Source organism: Sciurus carolinensis, chromosome 5 (genome assembly GCF_902686445.1).
Source record: "Sciurus carolinensis chromosome 5, mSciCar1.2, whole genome shotgun sequence".
NCBI lineage: Eukaryota > Metazoa > Chordata > Mammalia > Rodentia > Sciuridae > Sciurus > Sciurus carolinensis.
In genome coordinates, this window is record NC_062217.1 from 93,401,633 (window position 1) to 93,426,466 (window position 24,834).

Consider the following 24,834-nt stretch of genomic DNA (forward strand, 5'->3'; position numbering starts at 1 on the left):
ATGGAAGAAAAGGGGGAGGAAGAAAGGGAGGAATAAAAGAGGAAATAGGATTGAAATCAAATTCCTTGCATATAAAATTTTTTCAAAATGAACCCAAATACTATGCATAATTATAATGTTCTAAAAAAGAGGGTGGGGGGAAGAATGTCTCTTAGTACTCTTTTATGCTAGAAAGGAAGTGCTTCTTCTTCTGGATGTGGTGATGTATGGTGATGTGATTGCAGCTCCCCTCTCACTGTCAGTCTGACACCAGACACATCAAAAGAATCAATCCAAGGGAATCACAAGGAATCATGACTACAGGAACCAGATTAGGCTAATCAAATCAATCCTATCTCTGAACTTCCAATAAGGTATTTCAATACATTTATAGTTTTCTTCGGCATCTGAATTGAGGGGTTTTTTTTTTACTATCTTGAAGTAGAGCTACATACAGTGGTATATAATTCATACATGCTTTAATCTTCATGAAAACCAAAAAACGTTGAAGCCATTTCCCCATTTTATATATGGAGAAACTAAGGATTCAAGGAATTACATCATTTGTTTCTTCCATTATGGGGCAAATAAATATTTCATCTAAGATCTACATGATTCTCAGTTCACCACCATAATAAAATGCAGATCCACATGGTAAACCTCATAATCTCTGTACTTCTCTCTTAGGTCCTGTCAAAGGGTTCTACATAAACAAAAAGCAACTTGAGTATTAGTTTTAACTTAAAAATGTAAACAAAACCAAAAGAAAACATTTTTTTCTAGTTACCTAATGCCTAAAATGAGGCCTTCAGGTTAATAGAGAATTATTTATTTCCTAAGGGCTACCCCCTCCCAATCTGAGCAAAAAGCAATGATAAGTGAAACATCCTTAAATGAAAATAAAAAGGCCTTTTATAAAATATGAGAAAAATCCTTCCTTGCTATAAGAATGGAAAAATAACTGCAAGATGATGATATGGGCACAAGCCAAAGTCTCATTGGGTCAACACCTGAGAGCAAAGCAGAGAGGTTTAGTAGAGGAAAAAATGTGACCTGCTGGAGGTAGAAAACAGAATCAGGCTCATTTCCTCAAAATCAGGGTCTGGGTTGGGTGTAGCTCAGTGGAAGTGCTTGCCTAGCAGAGCTGAAGCCCTAGGTTCCAACCCATCCCAGAACCACAAACAAACAAACAAAATAGCCAAAACCAAGCTACTATTAAACACTGCCTGGAGTTATGAATTAAATGAAGCCGAGGCCTAAGGAACTGGGAAGACCCAGACATAACCTTATGACCAGTAGCTGAGCCAAGTTGTTCCCAGACATAGGACTAAAACTACTCTAGCCCTGATATCACAAAGGGGCATGAGCCCCAAGATATCCATAAATCCTGGCTAACAGTTAGGGACTCTGGAAAATCTAGTATGAGAACACACAAAACTACTATTCTGGGAGAGAAGCTTGTGCAGAGAAATAGAAAATCATCTGTCACTCAAGATGGATCTACAAACCAAGTTCAAAAGTATTTGAAAAACTGGGCACCATGGCCTGTAATCCCAGTGATTCAGGAGGCTGAGATAGGAGGATGGAAAATTTGAGGCCAGCCTCAGAAAATTTGTGAGGCCATAAGCAATTAAGTAAAAGTGAAACCCTGTCTCAAAAATGAAAAAGATTGGGGATATAACTCAGTGCTAAATCCCCAGTACAAAAAAAAAAGAAGTAAAAGGTATATAAGAAAGTCACACAGGAAAGCCAACCTACAAAACTGGCATAAAATCACTGCAGTTGAAATTAAGAAAACAAAGCAATTCTAAACAGTACTTCAAACCAGGCATGGTGGCACATGCCTGTAATGCCAGCTATTCAGAGGCTGGGGCAAGACAGTCCTGAGCCTTGAAAATTTAGCAAGATCTCATCTCAGGAAGACTGACAATACAATCTTTCTTTTTCTTTTGTTTTCCTTCTTTTTTTGGTTTGTTTTCTTTTCTCTCTTTCTGTGCTGGGAATTGAACCCAGGGTCTTAGGCATGCTGAATAAGTTACATCCCCTGCTCCTTGGTATAAAATTCTAAACCTGGATAAATTATCATTCAGGAATTGGCATGGAAAAAAATTATTTTTGTTGTTGTTGTTGTATTATTGGGAAAAAATTCTAAATTACATGCATTATTAATATTGATTTTATATCCACTATCCAGACAGCTTTGACACCTACAAAATGTCAAATCAAATCAGAAATGTGTGGAATCAATCCATGAACATTCAAATGAGGAAGACCTTTAAGATACTTGGGTAGGTAAGGCCACCATGTGACCTGTGACCTTCTGCAAACAGCCTTTCTTTCTGCAGCTCATAAGTGACATTTGGGTCATACCCATACCCAGAATGCTCACCACAGACTAGACCAGGTTCACCAGAATGAGGGTGACTTTGAACCAAGGAGCTCCCTCAACCCAGGAACATAGATGTGATTGCTGATGTGGAAGCAATCCTGCTTGGGGCCTGTGGATGAAGCTGCAAATAGAAAAGCCATACTGCCAAGTACAAAAACCTCTTCAACTTCCTCCTCCTCCCAAATGAACACAGATTTCTTGGTTGGAACTGACAAGAGAGGGTACAGGATGTTCTCTAAGTCAATTATTTCCTTGCAAAGTAGGAATTTCACTTTGGACTATGAAGAATAACTAGCACCAGCCTTGCCCTCCTGCTATCTACAGCTAGAAAACTAGACAAAGCAACACAGACTTTGAACACTTAGAAAAGAGAAATTGATGAGGAGAGTCCTGTGATCACTCAGATTTTCCCCACACAGGTGGGGCCCCTCAGCAAAGCACAGTCATCTTGCTAAGATAAAGAGCAGAGATTGGAGTGGAGGAGGCTGAAGCTGCTGGACTTTGCAGTACAGAGTACTGGAAGAAAGGGAACTATACAGAAAAATAGTTTCAAGTATTATTCAGCCATGAAGAATAAATCATGTTATTTTCAGGAAAACAGACAGAGCTGGAGATCATAATGACAAACGAAATATGACAGACTCAGAAAGACAAGTATCTCATGTTTTCCCTACACTTTCAAATTTATACTTTCCTATGCCCATTTTGGCGGGGAAAAAGATGACATGGAAATGGCAGGAAGACTATTAGAGGTGAGAAAGTATTCAGGGGAAGTTGGGAGAGAGGGGAGGGTATGGAAGGGAAGTTGAGGGTTGTGTGATCCAAGTATGTTATTTGCATGTATGGATATGTCATAATGAAACCCATTATTCTGAATGTACTAACATATGAATGTGACATAATAAATCACACTATTAGGTATAATTATGATTTTTATTTATTTTATTTAAATAAAAATATTCTTAAAAAGATGCACTAATAATAAAAAAGGAAAGAAAAGTAATTCCAGATCTACCCAGAGGTTCTCTGGAGTCTCCCACTGAATACTACAGGGACATGAAGCAGTAAGACTCTTAAAAGTCAGGCAAAGAACAATTACAGGGGAAGTACTACTGAGAGCTATAAACAGAACAATTCCCAAAGATGTCACAGGAATGGGAGGTGTTAAGTTCAGTCAACCAGAATGCAAACACCCTATGGAACAAACCCAAGCAGTGTCAGACTTTTAGGTCTGGACTAGTCATAGTTAAGGCTATTCTAGACCTGCCCTAACAAAGATATAGACCAGAACTATTTCTTAGTATGTGACTTTGAGGGAGAGAAGGAAATCCCCTACTCATATCAGATTCCTGAAGTCAACTTCAGTTATCTGATATGGCTGGCTACTAATGAATTATAGTCACACTTTCTTAATATTGCTACTACTATACTTATTATATTTGACTTTGCAATGTAGTTTAAGCCAACTTTAGGGTTAATATAAAAGCTACTGTGCTGTGAGACATCTGTGTTTAAATCATGCTATTACCACCATGAAAAATGAAAGAAATACATTTTAAGGGTTAAGAGAGAATCAGTGGTCACCAAATAGCTAGAATAGAATATCAGCTTTCTTACCAGTAAACCTACACTTTCAAATTTATACTTTCCTATGCCCATTTTGGTGTCTGAATGTAACCTTTTCTAACAAATCATTATGTGCTATTTGAAAAAGGTATTCTTGGCAATAACAATCTATAGAAATAATTATTTAGCTATTAAAAGGACTTTTAAAAGGAAGTACCTTCTAAGTGATCAAAGAAAGCTTTGAAGATTTATAAACAGCAGTTACAGAAAAGGAAAAAAAACAAAAAGCAAACCCCCACCAAAAGAGAGAGAATTAAAAATCCAAAAACATTGCTTTAATTAAATATTTTAACCTATATTTCCAAACATTAAGTGGGGAAGAATCCTTTCTCAATGGAAGCTCTTTAGGTAGTTCTAAGTACCTGCTTTGGTTTATAACCATCTTCAGGTCACTGTACATCTATATAAACATAAAATATCCTTTATTAAAATATAAATATCCTTTATTAAAATTCATATTTAATACAAACTTTCACAGATGTTTTAATGTAAAAATAACCAAGAATCAGTAGGTAGAAGAGCTTGTTTGAGAACCTGCAGAGAATAACAAGAGCAATTCCTAAAACCTGACACCATTTTACCTTTGCTAGGTATAAGCTTTCATTTGTAGCCAAAAATAATACAAGGGGAATTTTGGAACATTCTGCAGAGTGAGGACAAAATAAGAACCTTATCACTTTCAATAGCAGACTCATGCTATGTCATGAAGCTGCCACCTGTATGAATAGTTTAGTCTGTTCCAGACCAGGCTAGAAAGGCTAAGGGCAGTCTTGAATTTTATAGTATCATTATGTCTTTCTTTGAAAATCCTTCCATGTTTGGGAATGTATTAGACTGTCAAGATGAACAGCAATGGAGGTAGAAAAAGTCTAGTAACATTCTCCTGTTTGAAATGCTTTTGATACCTGAGGAAGAAATAAAGTATTTTGGTCTAGTAAAATGGTATACAAATAGAAAATATTTAAGAATTACAATCCAATCTTCATTTTCCATGCAATTCAAAGCTGAAATTTGAACCATAGAATACCAGTGATCTGCACAAAGATCTTTGAAGTGTAAATAATACATTTAAATATATATGCAAGCTTTGCCAGAGTGGTAAATAAAATTTACAAATATGGCAAGATCTCTAGAGTCATCATAGAAATACATAGAAGTAATATAGAAGCAAAGCAGTCTTTCTAGTGACTGATGTCGCAGCAAAAGGTCATAGCTTCTGTTGATTTGTAAAAAGAAGTCACAGTGGGCAGACATTTATACTAATATGCACTAATTACATTTACATGGAAGAACCATATGTGAGATGCTATAGCACAATCCTAAGCTCTTTTCCCTTTGTGCACATTTCTCTTTGGGTATTTAACATGCCACTCCATTTACTCTTGACCATGTATGTCTGTCTTCCCACATATCTTAAACGTTCTTGAAGGAAGAATCCTGATAACTTTGAAATCTGTAAAAATTTGTAGCTCTACAAATATAACAAATGAAAAAATAGAATGCACCTAATAAAAAGCCAATTGATATTTACAGCCTTTAACTATGCAAGACTTTTTTCACACTAATTTTTCTTTATCAACTACACATACTCAGAACTGTGTTAGTTCTTTTCTCACCTTAGGCCAAACTTTGTCTTTCATTTTCATGTTCATTAATGTCTTTCTGTACAATATCCTGAATTTTCTCAGCAAGAGCACAAAGATTGGCTTTTCTGAGACTTTTAATTAAAGTGTCATATGCATCTTTCTTCCCATGAAATTGATACCAGTTACGAAGCAGTTGGACTTTCTGCTCAGCTGTATCTTGGAGATTGTCATTCTTGATCTCATCTATCTTGGCTTCATTGATACCATTCTTCCGAACAAATTCTCTAACTTGATTTATTGTCATATGTTCAGCAATACTAATGATATATTTACTCAAGTCGACATCTGAAAAATAGAATATAGTCCCTGAAAATTTGTTCTTTTAAATGAAATTCCCATTACCACAATTAAAAATACAGGTAAGTCCTAAAGACCCAAACAACTGATTGTGGAAGAACAAAAGCAAAAGTAACCCTGAGTTCTAATTCCAGTTACTGCTGTGGCCTCAGTAGTTTGCTATCTGATTAGGAAATGACATATAACGTCTCTGTTTCCTCCTATCTCATGTATGAAATAAGAGGTTTAAAAGAAATCACCTCTAATATCTGTCACAGAACTGAGGATCAGTGACCCACAGCATAAAAGAACAGACCAAAAGTTGTGATTATCTTATCTCTGAAGCCCGGGGCAAAGGACAGAATCAAACAGCATCAGGGTGTTGTTACAGAGTTGAGTACAACAAAGATGACTGAGTCTACAATTCCATTTAACCTCTATGTCACTCTGGACAGGAGTGCTACAATACACCCAACCAGTTCTGAAGGAACACTTTCTCAGAATGTGGTGGTATGTTGCTACCTGATTTATTTTTAGCAATGAGTATTATAGATTTAAATGAACTACTGAATAAACCCGTGATGGTGAGCAAGAAGAACTATAAGCCCAAGTAGTAGCAAAGTCTACAATATGTCACTGAAATTAGTAATATTTTATTCTAAAATTTACCTACTCCTGCAAAGGAAGCTATTTCTTAGAAATAAAATGATAAAGCCTTACCTGGGAAATTCATTGGCACTGTTTCCTGGGGAGAAAAAAAAAATGGAGGCAGGGAGAAAGACAAATAAAAATACTTTTAGAATATTCTAAATGTCACCTTCTAATTCCTTCATTCTCAAGAAAGTACATTCAGGTGTCTGAGGTGTAGAATTAGGAAACTAGACTAAGTTATTAAGACGGGTTCTTTCATCATTCAAATTTTGAAAGTTTCTGGCCTCACTAGAAACTAAGCAATATTGGCTCATTTTTTACAAAGTCAAGGAATCTAAGAAATCCATGGAATAAAATGAGATTATTTTTCATATATATGCATTAAAGTAAACAATATAAACATTGTCAAATTTTCTTCACTATACCTATTCTTATGTTTGACAGCAGAAAAATGACTCAAATTGAAATTCTTATGTACCATATTGATTTAAAGAACTTCACTCCCTCTGAGTCCTTTCCTCAAATGAAAACATCATTAGTCAATTAACTGGAACTGGTTTCTCTTCCCAATGTATATTTTTGCTATTTGAAATGTCTTGATCCCATGTTAGAAAAAGATACAACAAGAGATTGGCTCTATAGTTTGCTGGAAAGAGTCAGGATATGCTTTTGTGACAGATTTTAAGAGCAATCTATTTGCCCAGGCTGAATCCAGGCTTTGATAAATGTCATCTCTCTGCAGGGGTCACACCAATGTGAAATATGGGCCTTGGCCACATCCTTTGTCCAACTCACATTCAGTACACTTCCACTCCCTTTTATTATTGTTTTTTTAATTTGTTGTACACAAATGGGGTACACAACTTTTCATTACTCTGGTTGTACATGAAGTAGAGTCATGCCATTTGTGTAATTATACATGTACATAGGGTAATGATGTTTGTCTCATTCCATTACCTTTCCTTCTCCCTCCCCCACCACCCCTCATTTCCCTCTATGCAATCCCTTTTGATGTTTCACAAAGTGTGTGTACAAGCTTACTTATAAATTAGGTACCATATCTTAACTCATTTTTGATGCTGTTCTAACCCATATACACATTAACACACTACATGTTGGTTTAAAAGAAAGTAACAAACAAAAAGCTGCATCACTACTTTCTCTGTTTTTTAAGAAAGTTGATACACCTACCAGATGGGAGGGCATCGATTCATGGTAACCATGTTTTCTACTGAGGCACTTGAAAAATCTGCCCTGAAAAATCAGCCCTGAAAGACCAAAGTAATTTCTATCAGACTCAGACTTCAACCTGGTAGAAAGCATATGAGAAGATACTTTCACAGGAAAATATATAAGAGAGAAGAAAGAGAAATTCACTGAAATTTAAAGTGGCCAAACACAACAGGAAATGGCACTGTGCTAAACTTACCCTGCTGAGTCAAGTGTTCTAGAGACAAGCCACATCTTGACTGAATCATCCAATTACCACACCCTGGCCTTACATGAAGTTGGCTTGTAACTGACTGTACGGCCACCACCACTTCCTCTCCAGCATGGTGGGTTGCATGACTGCAGAAGGACTCAGAAGTCATAGGATGTGGAAAGTTGAAATCAACCTGCTGTAGTAGGGCATTTAACGCCTGGAAGTTCAACTACATAATACTTATGAGTAACTCAGGTGTACACATTCAAGGAGTGTTTTCCTTGAAGTTTGTATGAGATGGAAGAAAAGAATCTGTACATCCTGAGTACAACTGTTTAAACACCAACTATGTAATTTTAATTAAACAACCTCTAAAGCTAAGACAAAAATCATATCTTAGTTGAATTGAAGAAGCAGTAACTTGTTCACAGAGGAGGAAAAGTTTGATGCTTCGGAGTTACTGAAAGATGGTGTGACCCTGTATTTTATGAATGATTTAAAGCTATTCTCCAGGATATTTATGATTATATCTAATCTGGAGCTTATCTGCTGACTTTAACAAGTGATCCTTACATAAAATGTGTTACCATCATATTTTAAGTTAAGGAGGACAAATGATAATTTTTCCAAAAAAAACATCTTGGTCAAGGTTCAGGAGGTACAAAAAGGGATGAGTTTATCAAATGTCCTTTGCAATTCTGTTTCAAGGATGGTCCTTGCTTTCTGTGTTCTCTTAACTCATATGACAATCTTAATGAGTAGTGAAGGATTACTTCTGATTTTTGGCTGACTGTTACTGCAGAGAGCACTTGCTTAAAGGGAGAATGGGAATATCAGCCAGTTCCCTAAAACTGTTCATCAGAAACAGCAGCAGAGGGTATCTTATCAGCTTTCAGGAGTGTGTTAAGTAGCAGGAGATCAACAATACAACAGAGCTACACTTGGTAGCTTTCTTACAGATAGGAGACAGAAAAATTCTTGTGGGCAAAACTTCAAATCTACAGTTTGAACAAACTAAGAACTTACCAAAAACTATTGCAATCGGGAGTAGTAGGAACAACAATAACCACCACAAGTTATAATTGAAACCTGTAGTTGGGAACATTGGACATTTTATAAGAAAACAAGCAATTTTTAAGATTAAACAAAGTATTGTATTCTTAAATAATTAAAATCAGTTGTTTTTTCTTCATATTTGATGGTGAGGATAAGAGAAAGGAATATAATGACAAAAAGAAATGATTACTTTCTTTTTTGCATTCGGTGTTGCTGGTGGGTGTGCACTTCTCAATGATTCCATGTTCACACCTGGAAAAAATATAGGAAAAATTCAGAAAGCTTGGAGTGATTCCATCATAATTTTCAATGATACAAGTATATTTGGGGCCATTTTTATCATCTTTATGTCTCAGAGAAATATTTTTCCTCAAATATTTCTAGATTATCATCTAAAACTAAGTGCAAGTTAATAACATGATTTGGGGTGTTTTTATGAGAAAACACCAAGAGTTACTATGTTTTAAGATATCAAAAGTTAAAGGAAGATAAAATACTGGCATACAAGGGAAGATGAAATAGATCCAAAAACAAACTTCAAGTTGGTAATAAATTGAATTCTTAAAATACCAGACCTTAAAATAAACTATCTTTTAAAAAATGAACTACCAAGATAAATTTCCAAAATAATCTTATAAAACATTAAAATACCCAGAGAGCAGACTATGAACATGATATTGCTTAGGGAAGCTATTCACCTAGCTTCTGTTGGTTCCACTCTTGGCATTAAGTGATGATAAGGAGACTCAAGAGGCTCACGTGGAATTTTCTTTAAAAGTCAAACACTGGTGGTCAGAAACCCAGTTTACATCATCAGGTTTAGCAGTCAATATGGTGCCAAGTGCACAGGAAGTGTGCAATAATGGTCAGTGCTCAATCATGTTTGAATGAGTGAAAGGTCATCTAGTTACTTGGAAGGAAAAATAAAACTAGAACTTTAATTCTTGAATCTTGGTCAGTGTGGGCTTCTCTCTAGGAAAAGAGTCTCTTCTTAGGGAACATCTAATGTTTTCATCACTGAAAGACTAAAACTTACATGGTGCATGGCTCACAGTGTTCACATACAGAAGTGTCACAATAAAAGTTTGGTTTACATCTGCACTTGGTATTCTGGGTCTGGTTACAGTTTGTCTCCACTTCTAAACCTAGAAATTCAGTTTGGAAAATATTAATTATAGCAGTTAGTTATAAATGAACTATGAAAATAATGATCAAGGGCTGCATGGATTTTTGAGATCCACTACTCAGATCAACAGTTATACCATCAAGCCTTTAGTAACATAGGCAGTGTTAAATATCAAAACAGATACCCACAGGTTGAAACAGCCAGCAATCATTTAGCAGAGTTTTAAGTGTCCTCCATCACATAACTTACATCTTCTGCATTTAGAAGAATAATGTTCATTATCTGTGTACTCCTTACCTTCTTGGCAGAGCATGCATGTTGGTTTATCCCCATTGACTGTGCAGTCAGCAACCAAGACTACCCTACCACTGTTAGATGGTTCCTGTGTTCCTCTAGCCTAGAGTCTTGCTACTCAGAAATGAGCCCATGGGCCAGAAGCATAATCATCACTCAGAGCTTGTTGGAACAGAGAATGTCTAATTAGACCACAGCCAAGGCCCTCACTTAAGAGATTCTGATTTAATTTCTGTAAGGTGAGACCTAAGCCCTGACATTTTTAATAGTTCCTTAGGCAATTTTCACATACACAACCAGGGATGAGAAATCTTGCTTTATAGCCTAATTAGGGACAAGAAAAGCTTTTTGCTGGGAGGCTTTCTGATATCAAACAAGATGAGGAGTACTTGTTATATTTTAACCAACTCCCTCAGAAGAGATTGAGATATCCATGAAAATTTAGGTCCTCAAATGGAATTATCAAGACAAACCAGATCTCCAAATATGAGGGAATATCCTACCAACATTTTGGGTTTCTCTGTTCTTGAGTTTATAGCCTTCAAAGCTCTTTCTGGCCATGAATAAAGACCATTATACAAGCATAAATCAAGGTAGGATAAAAAGAGTTTCTATGGTTTTGACTGGGGATGATGAATTCTTTGACCTGATATTTATTTATCTGCCTTAATCTGGGAGAACTACTGAGGCTTGACCCAAAGATGTCCAGACCAGTGAATTTTAGCTCAGTATCTGGTCCTCCAATGCTCCAGCCAGCCCCATTCTGTACCTTCCTGTATGTCAACATCACATCAAAAGAGGGGTCAATCTCAAATTGTATGATAAATGGCTCTATATGAAGTACCATGTTTGGGCTCTTTCAATTGCTTTCTAAGACACTTACCGTGTTCTCCATCACATAACTTACATCTTCTGCATTTAGAAGAATAATGTTCATTATCTGTGTACTCCTTCCCTTCTTGGCAGGGTATGCATGTTGGTTTATCCCCATTGACTGTGCAGTCAGCAACTTTCCTTGTGCCTGAGCAAGAAAAAAAAGATCAAGTGTTTGAAGGTGAGGTAGCTATGTAACAGTATGAGGAATGCACAGGAATTGTTATGGTTTGGATGTAAGATGTTCCACAAAAGCTCATATATGAGACAATGCAAGAAGGTTTAGAGGAGAAAAGATTGGGTTATGAGATCCATCATTCAATCAGTGATTTAATCCCCTGATAGGGATTAACTGAGTGCTAGCTGAATGTGGGTAGGGTATAGCTGGAGGAGGGGGGTGGTCACTGGATGCATGCCTTTGGGATATATATTTTGTATCTGGCAAGTAGACTCTCTCTCTCTGCTTTCTGATCATCATGTGATCATACTCTTCTACTCTGATGTTCAGGCTCACCTCAAGCACCGAGGAATGGGGCCAACTATCTATGGACTGAGACCTCTGAAACTGTGAGCCCTCAAATGAACTTTTTCTCCTCCTCTACAATTGTTCTGGTCTGGTCTTTTAGTCACAGCAGCAAAACAGTTGACTAAAACAGGAATGACAATAAAACACTCCTAAAATGGCGGGGTGGGGGGAATGGCAGTATTTAAGCTAATGGTATATAAATATGATGGGGAGAAGGTTATTGTAAAAAAATCATGTTATGAGTGAGAAAGTCTTCTAAGACAAAAGCTAAAAGAATGAGTGAAGGAATGTGCCTAGAAGAACAGGATAATTAACTCTAAGAGCAGATTAAAAAGTGGGAAAGAGGTTAGAATGACCAAATGCACTCAAAGAAATGCTTTTGCCAACTAACTTCTCTGGAAGGAGGGAAGAAGTTGGGAGATAGATACTCAGGGCAGAAATGGCCTGGCCACAGAGATTACTGAACTAATTCATTTTGTTCTGACTTCTTATTTTACTTTTCAAAGTCCACAAATCCTAATAAGAGATAATGCAGTTTTAGGAAAAGAACATTAGAAGTTCTAAAGACTTTGGTCAAATCTTTAGTAGCTATCAAATATTTAACAAGCATTTACTCTCTCAGTCTAATTCTGCTATGCATAAGATGGAGATAATAATCCTTCTCTTACATTGCTATTAGAATGCACCTACCCTGTGTAGTGAATGCTCAGTTTCCCCTTCTCTCCCTTTCTTTCTTTTCCTTTTCCACCAGGAATAAAGTACATTTTGCTGGGCAGGCATAAACATATTTATAACAAAATTTATCATCAGCATTGTTTTCTTAATGAAAACAGTTTAAAATAATATTCAGGCTTGCTTTAATTAACTTTAAAAATCAATCGTGGCATTGATATAACTATGTATTATGCAACAAGGTCTTTGGGAAAATTCACATATTTAACAAGAGTTTATTAAATGCCTATTGTGTGAGAGGCAGTTTCTAGGAGCTGGAGATGCTGTAAGAAATAAGTCAAAGCCTTCATCTCTAAGACTTTCACCTTCCCAGGCAGACAATGTGCAAATAATAAATACATGAAGTTCAGTGGTGATAAGTGTTATGGGGAAAACAGATTAGCATAAGGGAATAAAGAATGAAGAAGAAATAGATGGAAAATATAAACAGAAAAGCATCTTTAGTGACTGATTATTAATGGTAGAACTAATTTTTAAAAATACAGAAAGTCTAATCCATTCTACTCCCACATACAGCAAAAATAATTTACATGATGTTTCCTAAGTACAGGACTTTCTTAATAACCATATAGCATTCTTTTTTTTAAACCTTAATTTTTTTGTGGGCTAGGGATTGAACCTAGGGCCTTGTGCATATGAGGCAAGCACTCTACCAACTGAGCTATATCCCCATCCCCAGCATTCTTTTTTATAAAAAATATTTACTATAAGAAAATTATGAAATGTAAATATACATGATATTTCAGTAAATAAAAACAACAGTCTTTCAATAGAAAAAAATAATCAAATCATGGAGATCCAGAACAAAATTCAAACACAGGGCATCAAGGCTATGTAACATTAAGTCAGTATCCTGAGGAACACAGTGAAATAACAACTATGTTTCCTGTAAGTAGTATTATGCTGGTTTCCAAATAAATTGATCTCTTCACAGAATGTGCCCAACATACTTAAAGTGTAACGGAGATACAAGAACTCACATGTATTTTTTCTCCAAAGTTTACAAATTAAATTTTTTTAAATATGAAAAATAAGTAATTGTTTTCCCCAAAAAAAAGATTTTAAAATACATTGTTTTCTGAGTATAATGATACATGATTATTATAAAATGTCTGGGAAAAGAAAGTATGAAAGCATTTATATATCAACTACTTTGAGATATTATTTTCTTGTATCTCTATACATATAAACACACACACATATGCACATGAGTAAGCATATACATGTGTAATAGGTGTGTGTGTGTGTGTGTGTGTGTGTGTGTGTGTGTGTGTAGTGTGAATGAAACGAACTGCAGAATCCTTATTGGATATGATAAAATAATTGGGACATTTTATTGATCAAAAATGTCAATTCACATATGGAGTAATTAGAAAACACTGCATTTTATTTTTATTTGCAAAGAATCATTATGTAATCATTTTCTAATCTTGTGATATAGAACCAACGTATTAGATTTCCAGATGCTTTATCACTTGTCATATCCATAATGTATCACCTATAATTTCCTGTTGGTTATTTCCTTCCTTTTCCTCTTTCTTCCTTCCCTTCCTCCCTTCTTTATTGCTTAAACACACCAATTGTCTGAATGCCTGAAATTCTCCAAAAAATTCAACCAAGTTTTCCTAAATTTATATTTTCTCAGTATTCATATTTCATTGATTTTTATAATGGTTAATTAAATTGCATTAAAATCACAGTAACAATAAGTATAAACAGATTTGGAAGCAACTTGAACACTAATAAGTCAAAAATTCAATAACGGAATAAAAAGTGGGAAGAGTTTTATCCTGTATTCGATGCTACCTAGAATGTTAGAGAAGGAACAAAAAGAAGCCGTTGATCCAGTCAGCAAGTCAGTTGGCAGTCATGAAAGGGGATTTATTTATACAGTTGAGGATTATATTAGAAACTTTGATATACTTTGACTTTGATTGAGAGATAACTACTCCTTTAAATACTCCAGAATTCACTTAAGCAATTCCACATCATTGGGCATCACAGTGAAATGTCATGCATTCAGTATTTTATTTTTGACTATTTTTCTTAAGGCATTTTTCATAAATAAATTACTGTGTCAGTGGTTCTAAACATTTTCAAATTTCTGACCCATACATTCAACTTTCTTTCTTGTAAGTTTGTATCAATTACATTGCTATGTGGTAGAATGCAGTTCTTATCCCATAAGCAAACACACCAGGGCTAAGATCACTTCCTAAATGAAAATAAAATAAAGCAAAGGAGCAAAAAGGTAAAAATGCTTGAAAGTGTGATATACAAAACATGATATTTTTCTTTTATGTTTTGATTTTTAAAACTGTGAAAAGATTCCAGTTCATAGGGAAAATTGATCCTGTTCAGCAAGTTATAAGAAAGTCAAGAAGCCATTCTTCATTCCTATTGGAAAAGGGTAAATGTAAAAGGGATTAAGTACAAATGGGTTGTATTATAAGAGATATTTTTCCATAAAGTTTATTAAATTCTGTACCAGAAGCTAAGGGGGACTCAGAATCTTTTCACATACCTGACTGATCCCTGCTTTGCACTGGGAGTATGGGAATCCCGGGAGGCCAACAAGTCCTACTAACAGGCCTTCTACAATCTTTTGGGGGCCTATTAATCTGTTGCATAAATCACACAAACCCATGTATTTCTTTCCTTTACCTCCCTGTCTTCACAATACATTTGAGAAAGATCCATATCTGTAATGCAACCATAATCAACTCGAAGTTGGAAAAAATAGTTTGCACAATTACATCCTGCTTAGCTTCTAATTTGCTAATGTTTGAAGGATTTTTAATCTGAAATTGATTTGCATTTCAAAATACTGTTTTTTAAAAATCATTGGTTTCTGTCCATTGCATTTCTAGTTTATCTAGTTATTTGGCTACAAAATGCAAATATTGTGCCAGGACAAACGGCCACCTTCAAGACCCAACTGAGGGGAAGTGTGAGACATAGCCTATAACAGTGAGAGTCCCTTGCTTTCAGAGCTTCACTATCATTATAATATATCCCAGTCAGTTTTAAATAATAAGCTTTAATACCCACTAAAAAGTTCTCATGAGAAATGGAGCTAAATAGACAAATCTCTTATTTTGGGGATACATGTAATTTGTAAATTTTACTTAACATAATCATATCAAACAAGTTTGATAAAGATAAATAAAACTGGTCTTTGGAAAATAATTTCAGAGTTGTTTTTCCCCCAGTAATATTATAACACTATAGGAAACTCCAAAGTTGTAAAGATAATGGATTCACTATTACTAATGAATTACTACCCCCACCCTGATTTTCATTCCAATCTCTGAATATATTTATGACTTACCAGGAGGACAGAGCTGACAGCAGAACTGGCCTCCAAGATGCAGGCCTTTTGAGCAGTGAGTCTCAGTTTTAGTAACATTCTCCCTCAACTCCAACACTTCAGAGTTGGTATCAGTCACTCGAGCATTGATAATTCTGGACAATGATCCAATGATAAAGGCAAGTACCTGCAAAATAAAAGCATGAAGAGAGTTTATTGATTTCTGAACCATGTGATTTGGGAAATGGATGTCACCTTCACCAAATGGTTGGATCTGCTGTGCAGAGGCACAGTCAATGTTGGGGCCCCACCATCCTGCTTACTAATTACAGAGAAAGGAGACCACCACCTGCACACAGCTCAGGCCAAGGTTCCTAAGCCACACAAGTAAGGGCATCATGCATGGGAGGAACCAGGGCTCTGCTCAAAAGTGAGTACTGGCTCCCACTTACAGCCCTGTGTCATGGGTAAAGAACTTCAATTCAGTTTCCTTATCCACACAGTGGAAATCTCATCCTCATAGATCTGTTGTAATAATTAAAGGGAATCATGCATGTAAAGCTCTTACCACAGAACTGGGTGCATCATAAATAGGTGCATAATAAACACTGGCATTATTATGAATATCATGAAGTTCCAATGAAGGACAGCATAGTAGAATTGGAAAAAAGAAATTTCAAAACATCAGTGGTTTGAATCCTACTGCTGCTATCAGAACTGTGATTTTAGGCAAGTCATATAACTGTTCTGATACTCAATTTTCTCATCTGTTAAGTGAGAACAGTATCTTCTATCTTAAAGGATTGTTACGACAACAAAAAGTGGTAATTTCTATCAAACCTGCTACTTAGCTTACAGGATGGCGATTTCTTCCCTTCTTATATACAAACACAGAATCAATGTTTTATGATTAAATCTTCACTTGTTATCCAACCACACAATAAATATTCCACTTATACCAATAGGATTTTCTTTACTTTTGTTCTGGAAAATGGTCTTTTCTTTATAGAGAATCAACCCTTAATCTACTTTTGATTCCTTTCTCCTTCAAACAAACATCTATAACTCTAAGTCACATTGTGTCAAGTATATCTCAGCTAGCTATAGAGTGGAGTTCCTTAGGATCATAAACAGGAAAAAATATTTTATATACATAAATATTATATATTATATAATATTATAAATATATTATAAATAAATATATATTTATACATATGTATAAAAAGATGTATATCATATCTTATATATATATATATCTTATACATATATAATTCCTGCTTGGGTCCTTTCTTGGGCTTCCTAAATATCTATTTTTTATCTCTCTAAATAAATTTAAAATCATCACTCATCTTACACAAAGTATGTAAGTTCTATTGCCAGTCATTACACTATTAGTTTTGAACTTTGTTTTCTCAAGATCGTTTTCATAGCTTTCCTGTGTGTCTTTCCCCCACCCCCCACTATATGGCAGACCCATAACACTGGCATCTTCTGAGTCAAGAGAACCAAAAGTTCTACATATATAAATCACAACCAAAAAGTCCCCACTTCCCTCTCAGCCCTTTCCCTTCGTCAGCCCAAACTGGTATTCCCTTCAGGTCAGAGGATACCACACGGCTGACTGAGAGGATGAAGAAGAGATGAAGAGATGTGGTGGTCCACATTTCCTCATCTTAGGATGCATTTCTAACATCCAGACTTCCAAGAGGAAAAATGACACTAAAATAGCAAGGAAATGGTTGACATGTCCAGGGTCATGTCACTTACTAGCAAAAGTAGAGCTCAGATTTGTCTCCTAATTCCTACCATATCATTCTTTCCCCTATACCCAGAGGTGGGTAAACTTAACAGAGAATATAGCTGACTTTGAAGGTATGAACGACTCAATATAAGGAAGAGTTGGAACTGGTACACAGATTTTTAAAATGGTACTAAATATTCTGGCTTCCCCACCAAACCACTGCCAAATCTACCTAACAAACTCGTTGAGCTGAGCTCTGAAAATACAAAAGATAATTAACTTTTATTATAATGGAAAATAAATGAATGTCAAGTTTCCAAAAGTAGAGGAACCTCAGGCCTCACACATGCCAGACAAACATTCTACCACTGACCTACACCCCCAGGTAACACCTGCATTTTATTTTACTTATTTATTTATGTGCTGGGAATTAAACCCAAGACCTCAAACCCAAGCAAGCACTCTACTACAGAGCCCCAAGCCCATGACTTTTCTGTTTTAAAACATAAATTTAGATCTTTTTTTTCTAAAACACAACAAACATGGAGTTTTAAACAAAATATTACTTTTGGCATCAGTTTCCCTTTTCAGGATAATGGTTCTTACTTCTTTCTCTGCCACAAAAGGTCCTGCTGTCATCATGTTAATGTTAGTCCTTCTTTTAGATCAGAGAATCATAGCTAGGTTACAGAATTGGATTTTAGGAAACAGTAACATGATTTGAGGTATACTAAAGTGTTAATTGTTATGATAGGAGAGACTTTCAAATGAAAGCCATATTTTTAGGACTCCTTATTCTATAACTACCTCCAGTTTCTAATTAAAGGTTAGGAATTGATTATATTAACTATTCAGCATTCCAGACATTGGAGCACATGAAAATTTTCAAATCAATGTAAAAATTCCTTAGTAGCTAGAAAAGATCAGTAAGTCTTGTTGCACACTGAACAAGAACAATTCTTTTATATTGTCAGTCACCTTTGTTATTGTGAAGAATAAAGTTACTGGTGAGTTATTACTTGCTTTCCTTCCTTTCAGTCCTGGTTTCTCACTAGAAACAAGATGACACAGATTTAAACTCAAAGGGATGAGATTTATAGGAACTGGGTCAGCCCAGATTGACAAGTAAAAAGCACTCAAGGTTGATGCCCAATTGTGTGTGTGTGTTTGAGTGTGTGTGCATGTGCGCATGTGTCTTCTATGGGTATAGAGTCCTATCCTCCTTGGTATGCAAATCTGATCCAATATCCAGGAGATGGTGTAATGCTTTTAAACAATATATTAACTAATCAACAACTGATTAGATGAGGCTCACCTACATTATGGAGGTTATCAGCTGTACTCCAGAAAAGATAAAAAATGAGTTAAATCTAAGGTCTGAAAGGTCCATAAACTAAGTCAAATGGTAACCAAATGGAAAAATAATGAAGAATAAAAATTATTTTAGATATCCATAACATTTCTTTAATTCAGAGAAACCTTAATCACATCATCTAGATAATCCATAAGCCAATTAATTAAGCAAATTCATTTTAAGTCTCTCTGAGTTTATATGAAAGCAGGGTGTTTTGTTCAGATTGTATGTGTGTTGTGTTGAGAGAGAGGGTCTGGGGAGATATGAGAAATTTATCTTAAGGAATTGGTTCACATGATTTTGAAAGCTCAGTGAACCAGAAATCTGATAGGATAAGCCAGCAGTCAGGGAAGAACTACAGCCCAAGTCCAGAGACAATCTGCTATCAGAACTCTTTCTGGCTCAGGGTGGTGAGGCAGACACCCTGTTCTACTTAGGCCTTCAACTAATTGGTTAAGATCCACAGTACATTATGGAAGGCTATGTCAGCTTTACTCCAATCAATGTTAATCTCATCCAGAAACATCTCCACAGAATAATGAATAATAATAATAAACATCCAGAATAATAATTGAATAAACATCCAGAATAATGTTTAATCAATTATCTCAGTGAGGTGGCCCAGCCAACTTAACATATAAAATAACCATTATATAAAGAGAGATGGTGAAAAAAAGAAATACACAACAGGTAAGGAAGAGATAAATGCAATATAAATGAGTAAAGGAGGTTTAGGAGCATGGAGAATTTAAGTAGGAACATGATGATTCAAAAGAGTAGTCTGGGAAGGCTACTGAGCAAGAAGACACTTGGGCAGTGACTTTACAAAGTACAAGGGGGAGTGAGGTAGTTGGAAAGGCTTTCCAGGGTATGGCCTGAGTAAAGAAGAATCCAACGTTATCAGCAAAAACATCATTAGAAGGTATTAAAAGAAATAAAGATGTCTCCTGATCCACAGGTTAAAAACATTTAACACAAGGCCACAGTCAGATCATATAGCCTTCTGTATCCATAGATACTGTCATCACACAGAATCCTGGAGTGGCAGAGCAGAAAGGGAAAATGGCATCTGTTCAGCTTCAAGGCAGATTTTTAAAATGACTCTAAGCATAAGTTTATTGTAACTTGACTCTTCAAGTTACAGGAAAATCCTATTGCCTACAGGATTTTAATATTTTCTGTAAATGAGAAAATTTGTTTCTCTCTTTCCCCTTCTGAGTCATTCATAAAAGGTTAAGTGAGAGGACCAACCCCCATTCATGTTCCTTCCTGAACTTTTACAAAGTTCAATCACATATATCAACTCTATCATATATCATAGTTACAATAAATCTGTGTAGAAGGAGTTATTACAGTCATTTTAATAAGTGAAGCTGAGCCGAGAATACAACAATGACTTATTCAATAACCCAAAAGTATGAAAGCCTGAGGAAAGACTCAGGTCCTGTATATCAGGTCAGGTCTGGGCTCTGTTTCAAGTTTGTGAGCTAGTTTCCAAATTACTTTTACTTCATCTAGGCACATAAACAACTCAATTTGTTTTCAGATAATCATTGGCAAAAAGCCTGCCTGTTAATTATATAATGAACGTTCCAAACAAATGGATGTTGCAGAAAAGGGAGGTGTTTGGCAGTATTTCTCTGAGAACCCTAAGAAGTCAACCCTAAGTCCTTTAGTCTGGGAAAACTGTAGCAAGATTCCCAAAGCCAGAGCTCTAACTGGAAGGGAAGATAAATCTGGCCAGCCACAACAACATCTTGGGAAGAAACTGAGTTTATATTTTCCTCCCTCCAATTCAGCGTTGAGTTTCTGGGAATAGCCAAGACCATGAGAGCAGGAGTGGTAAGGGTGGGGATCTGGAACATACAAACAGGATATCAAAACTGGAAATCATTGCTCCCTTTGAGCCCTCCTAGAAATTTTCTAAGGATATAGGAGAATTTGTTCCTGTGATTGTAACATGAACTATGGATGGGTAGGTTCCTCATCTTGGGAATTTGAAGAATGAAATCCATGGACACAAGGTTAAGAGTAATAATAAGATTTATTAGAGTAATATAAAGCAGAGCTCCCAAAAGGAGGGGCTCCAAGAGAGGGATGCCCCTGGGTATCTGCTGTCTAGGGGCTTTTAAAGACATACTGATGGTCCAGCACAGGTGGTTGGTGGGGTAAGGAATGTCAGCATGGACCAAGCAAGCTTTTCAAACTCCAAGCTTAATAAGTCAAACAGAAGTGCATAATTTCAATCCCTTATTTACATAATTAAGAGGACAAGTCCAACCTTGTGGTTTGACACATCTTTTGGGGACAGAAAGCACTTTGGGTACGGGTCTGTTTTGTGTTCCACATTGCTCGGGATAAGGGTGAGGGTAACTAAGGAAGGGTGGTTGTGGTAGAAGATGTGAGGAACAGAAACAGGTGTTCTAACTAAGAAGTCATTGTGGTTAAAGCTGACAGGGAGTAGTAAGTCACAGAATGTCCTCCAGAGCTGATGTTTCCTTCTAGGTTGAAATGATGTCTCCCTCCCATCCTTTCCTTCTCTGAGGCCTTAATCCTATCTGCCTATGGGAGATCTATCTTCCTACCTTAAAACTACTGGAAGAAACTGAGACTCTCATTGAAGATGACGCCAAAGAGTTTGTGGTGGCAAATGGTAGAAGGATGATCTAGGATTTGAGAAAGAAAGAAAAAAAAAAAAAAAGAAAAAGAAAGAAACTAACACACACACACACACACACACACACACAAAAACACACATACACACACACACACACACGCTCTTATTGAAGTTCGAAACAAACATGAAAAAACTTAATGTAAAGCAGTGGTGAAAAATGGCAGCCCTCTGAATGGCAAGAATGAGCAGACACATGCCTGACATGGTCAGTGAAATTTTCCAATACAGAGCACAGTCATCAAATGGTTTGTCTTGACATAGCCAGGCAGCAGCAAGCTCCACAGTAATTATGGAAAACAGTGTTTTACTTCTAACCAAAGGCCAGAAGGCAGTTTCTTCCACAAGAACACAATGTTCATTGACTATAGGAAAAGTTTTGCTATCTTTATGAGGGGAATAACAGAGGTCTAGACAATTCAACACCAGAAGGTTAAAAACTGAAAAAGTAGGAAGTTAATAAAAAAGGATATTTCAAGAAAAAAAAAAAAGTCTCATCAGGAAACCAGCTTTTAACACACTGAAATTCAAATAGTTTTTATTCCTCATTGTTAAGACTAGAAATAACTTTGTTCCTTTGTTTTGCTTAACTCATCTCTTTCTTACTATGCTGGACATGTGTTCATTGTATAACAACAAAAATCAAAAGGTACAATTTCAGTGGTAACCAGATTGTGTTAAGCCTGAAGATCTGTATTGATTCATCATCTATTTTTCTTTTACAATAAGAGTAAAAATCTGGATAATAATGGTAGTGAATCTAAAAACTTACCTAGCATTTGGAAGGTGGAAAAACAATTCTAAAATTTGAACTGATAGCATTTATTCATTCATACAAATTTAATTATTCTCAAGTTTTCTTTAGAAGTTCGGTGATTTTACTAAATCAGACATCATAAATATCAACTTTAGTTTAGTTGAATATAACTTGTTCCTTAAATAATTGTGATCAGGGCTATTTTATTTCGCTTGCATTCACTGAGACTATGTCAACCACCACTCAAAATAAGGCACTGTTTGACAGTGAAGGAAAGTGTTTCATTTTTGAAGCAAAATTGTTAGACAAAAAAGATGTGTCACATTAAAGGGAAAGGTTTAATTTACGAAATTGAAAGCTCAGTTATACAAATCACCACAAACTGGTAACTGTAGCTGGCAGTAAGTTCTGTCTCTGATGAAATTTAGGTTTATTTTTCTTAAAGAATTTTTACCAGAAAGGAATCCTTATTAGTCATATCCTCATAGATTCCCATGTCAAAAATGCAACCCTTGAGTTGCTGGGCTGCCAATGAGACCATGAGATATGTAAAAAGTAGTTATAACTTAGCACCTTGTACTATCATGTAACTATAAATAAACAGACACATTTCTTAAAAACTATTTTTACACCTTCAAGAGCTTATAAGTGTGGCTTATAAACTGCCTGGAGAAAAAAATCTAATAACTATAGTGTTGTTTAGTTACCTACAGAGGCTACTGTGGGGGAAAGGGGTGGCAAACATTCATTTATATGTGTAAGTTCTAGAAGGTTTGTTTTAAAATATCAGGAATATTAGTTCATACTTGAATCCAGTGTTTTCAAAAGTGTACCTTGTTCAATAAGCATAACAGTTACCCTAATATAGAAGTATAATAAATACTAGGTTTAAAACTTAATTTAAAATGCTTGTTAATAGAATTGTTTGAAAGTTAGACATCTCAAATTCTAAGAGGACATCTTAACCTCTGGATCTGAACTTTAAACAGACTGATGAGAAGAGATGGGTTCTAGGGAAAAGAGCTCACCACCCAAATTGTCTTTCAGAATTCAACCAAGACAGAAGGCAGAGGGCACTTCGGTGAGAGGTAGAAACAGAAAGTGAGAAATTTTTAAAAATTTAAGTCTTGTTGACACCAGCAAAGCCTTCAGCTAATTCCTAAGATCTTTAATATGTGAATCAAAATGTGATATCTCATTTTAGTTTTAGAGCAGAAAGGTTCTGAAGGTGATGTCTTTAAACACCCTCTCTGACAGAAGAATGCTTCAAGCCGGTATAGTGACTGGCCTGTGGTCACTCAGCTAGCTCAAGAGAGTCAAGACTTGTGGACTGAATTGTGCTCCCATCCCCCCAGTTCACAGGGTCATGACCTAATCCCCAGTACCTCAAAATATGACTATCTTTGGAAAAGGGATCTTTACAGAGGCGATTAAAAGGAGGTACTCACAGTGAGCTCTAATCCAATGTGACTGGTGCCCTTTTTTGAAGAGGAAATCTGGGCACACACTAACAGAGTCATGATTCAAGGACACAGAGAGATGGTTGTATATAAGCCAAGGAAAGAGGCCTGCGACAGATAGTTCCTTCATGGTCCTCAGAAGGAACCAACCCTGCTGACGCCTTGATCTCAGACTTACAGCCTCCAGAACTGTGAGATGATAAATTTCTTTTGTTTAAGCCACTTATCTGTGGTACTTGGTTACCGCAGCCCCAGCACACTAATATAAGAGTCAAATTACAGCCTCCCCAACCCTTCAGATTCTTGATTTGAGGTACCTACAAACTTGGGATAATGCATAGCTGAGCCCAAGGACTTATCTCATATAATAAGAAGCAGAGTTAACCAGATAAGAGAACAGATTTTCTATGGTATGCAGAAATTAAATTGTCAGGAACTCAGAAGAACCAGAACTACTTCTTACCAGACTTATTAGCCCTGCTATTCTGGTTGAAATCTCTATTACTAAGAGAAAAATGAAGCAAGTGATAAAGTTCCACTAACTAATTCTACTTGCTGCTAATTAGACTTTAGTTACTTATCAATACTTAAGGAAAAATAAATTCTAAAAAAAAAGACAAGAGTTCCTTTTTTAAGAAAATGCATCATTGCACAATTCGATGTCAAGGTTTTAATCATCTTTAATATATTTTTGTAAAAAAATAAAGAACTAGTAATGCCATTTTATGCTATCATTGAAAAACTGAAATAAAAATAAATTTTTACATGAAAAAGATAAGTGAAAATTCCATTTCATTTGTTTTTTACATTTTTCAAATATATAAAATAAAAAACACAAGTTAATCCTATCCCAGGGACATTTTCTTTCTTTTTTAAAGCCAGTTCCTGGAGAGTTCAGATGTAGCTGAAGCAGTAGGAATAAGTGTTTGGGTTCATGACTG

General features: G+C 35.8%; 1 protein-coding gene across 3 annotated transcripts in view; it reads right to left on the reverse strand.

Moving 5' to 3' along the window:
- Fas (Fas cell surface death receptor) overlaps positions 1-24,834 on the reverse strand; it is a 52,976-nt gene that overhangs the window by 22,849 nt on the left and 5,293 nt on the right. The window contains exons 2-10 of one of the 3 annotated variants that reach the window (XM_047552376.1): positions 15,929-16,094; positions 11,350-11,487; positions 10,083-10,191; positions 9,237-9,298; positions 9,017-9,079; positions 7,759-7,835; positions 6,637-6,661; positions 5,611-5,925; positions 3,399-4,899 (exon numbers count right to left, since the gene is read on the reverse strand). In XM_047552376.1, coding sequence (XP_047408332.1) covers positions 5,612-5,925; positions 6,637-6,661; positions 7,759-7,835; positions 9,017-9,079; positions 9,237-9,298; positions 10,083-10,191; positions 11,350-11,487; positions 15,929-16,094 — 954 coding nt within the window. In that variant the 3' untranslated portion in view covers positions 3,399-4,899; position 5,611. Of the gene's footprint in view, positions 1-3,398; positions 5,926-6,636; positions 6,662-7,758; positions 7,836-9,016; positions 9,080-9,236; positions 9,299-10,082; positions 10,192-11,349; positions 11,488-15,928; positions 16,095-24,834 lie in introns of those variants that run through there. The other 2 variants (XM_047552377.1, XM_047552378.1) reach the window with 2 other exon arrangements.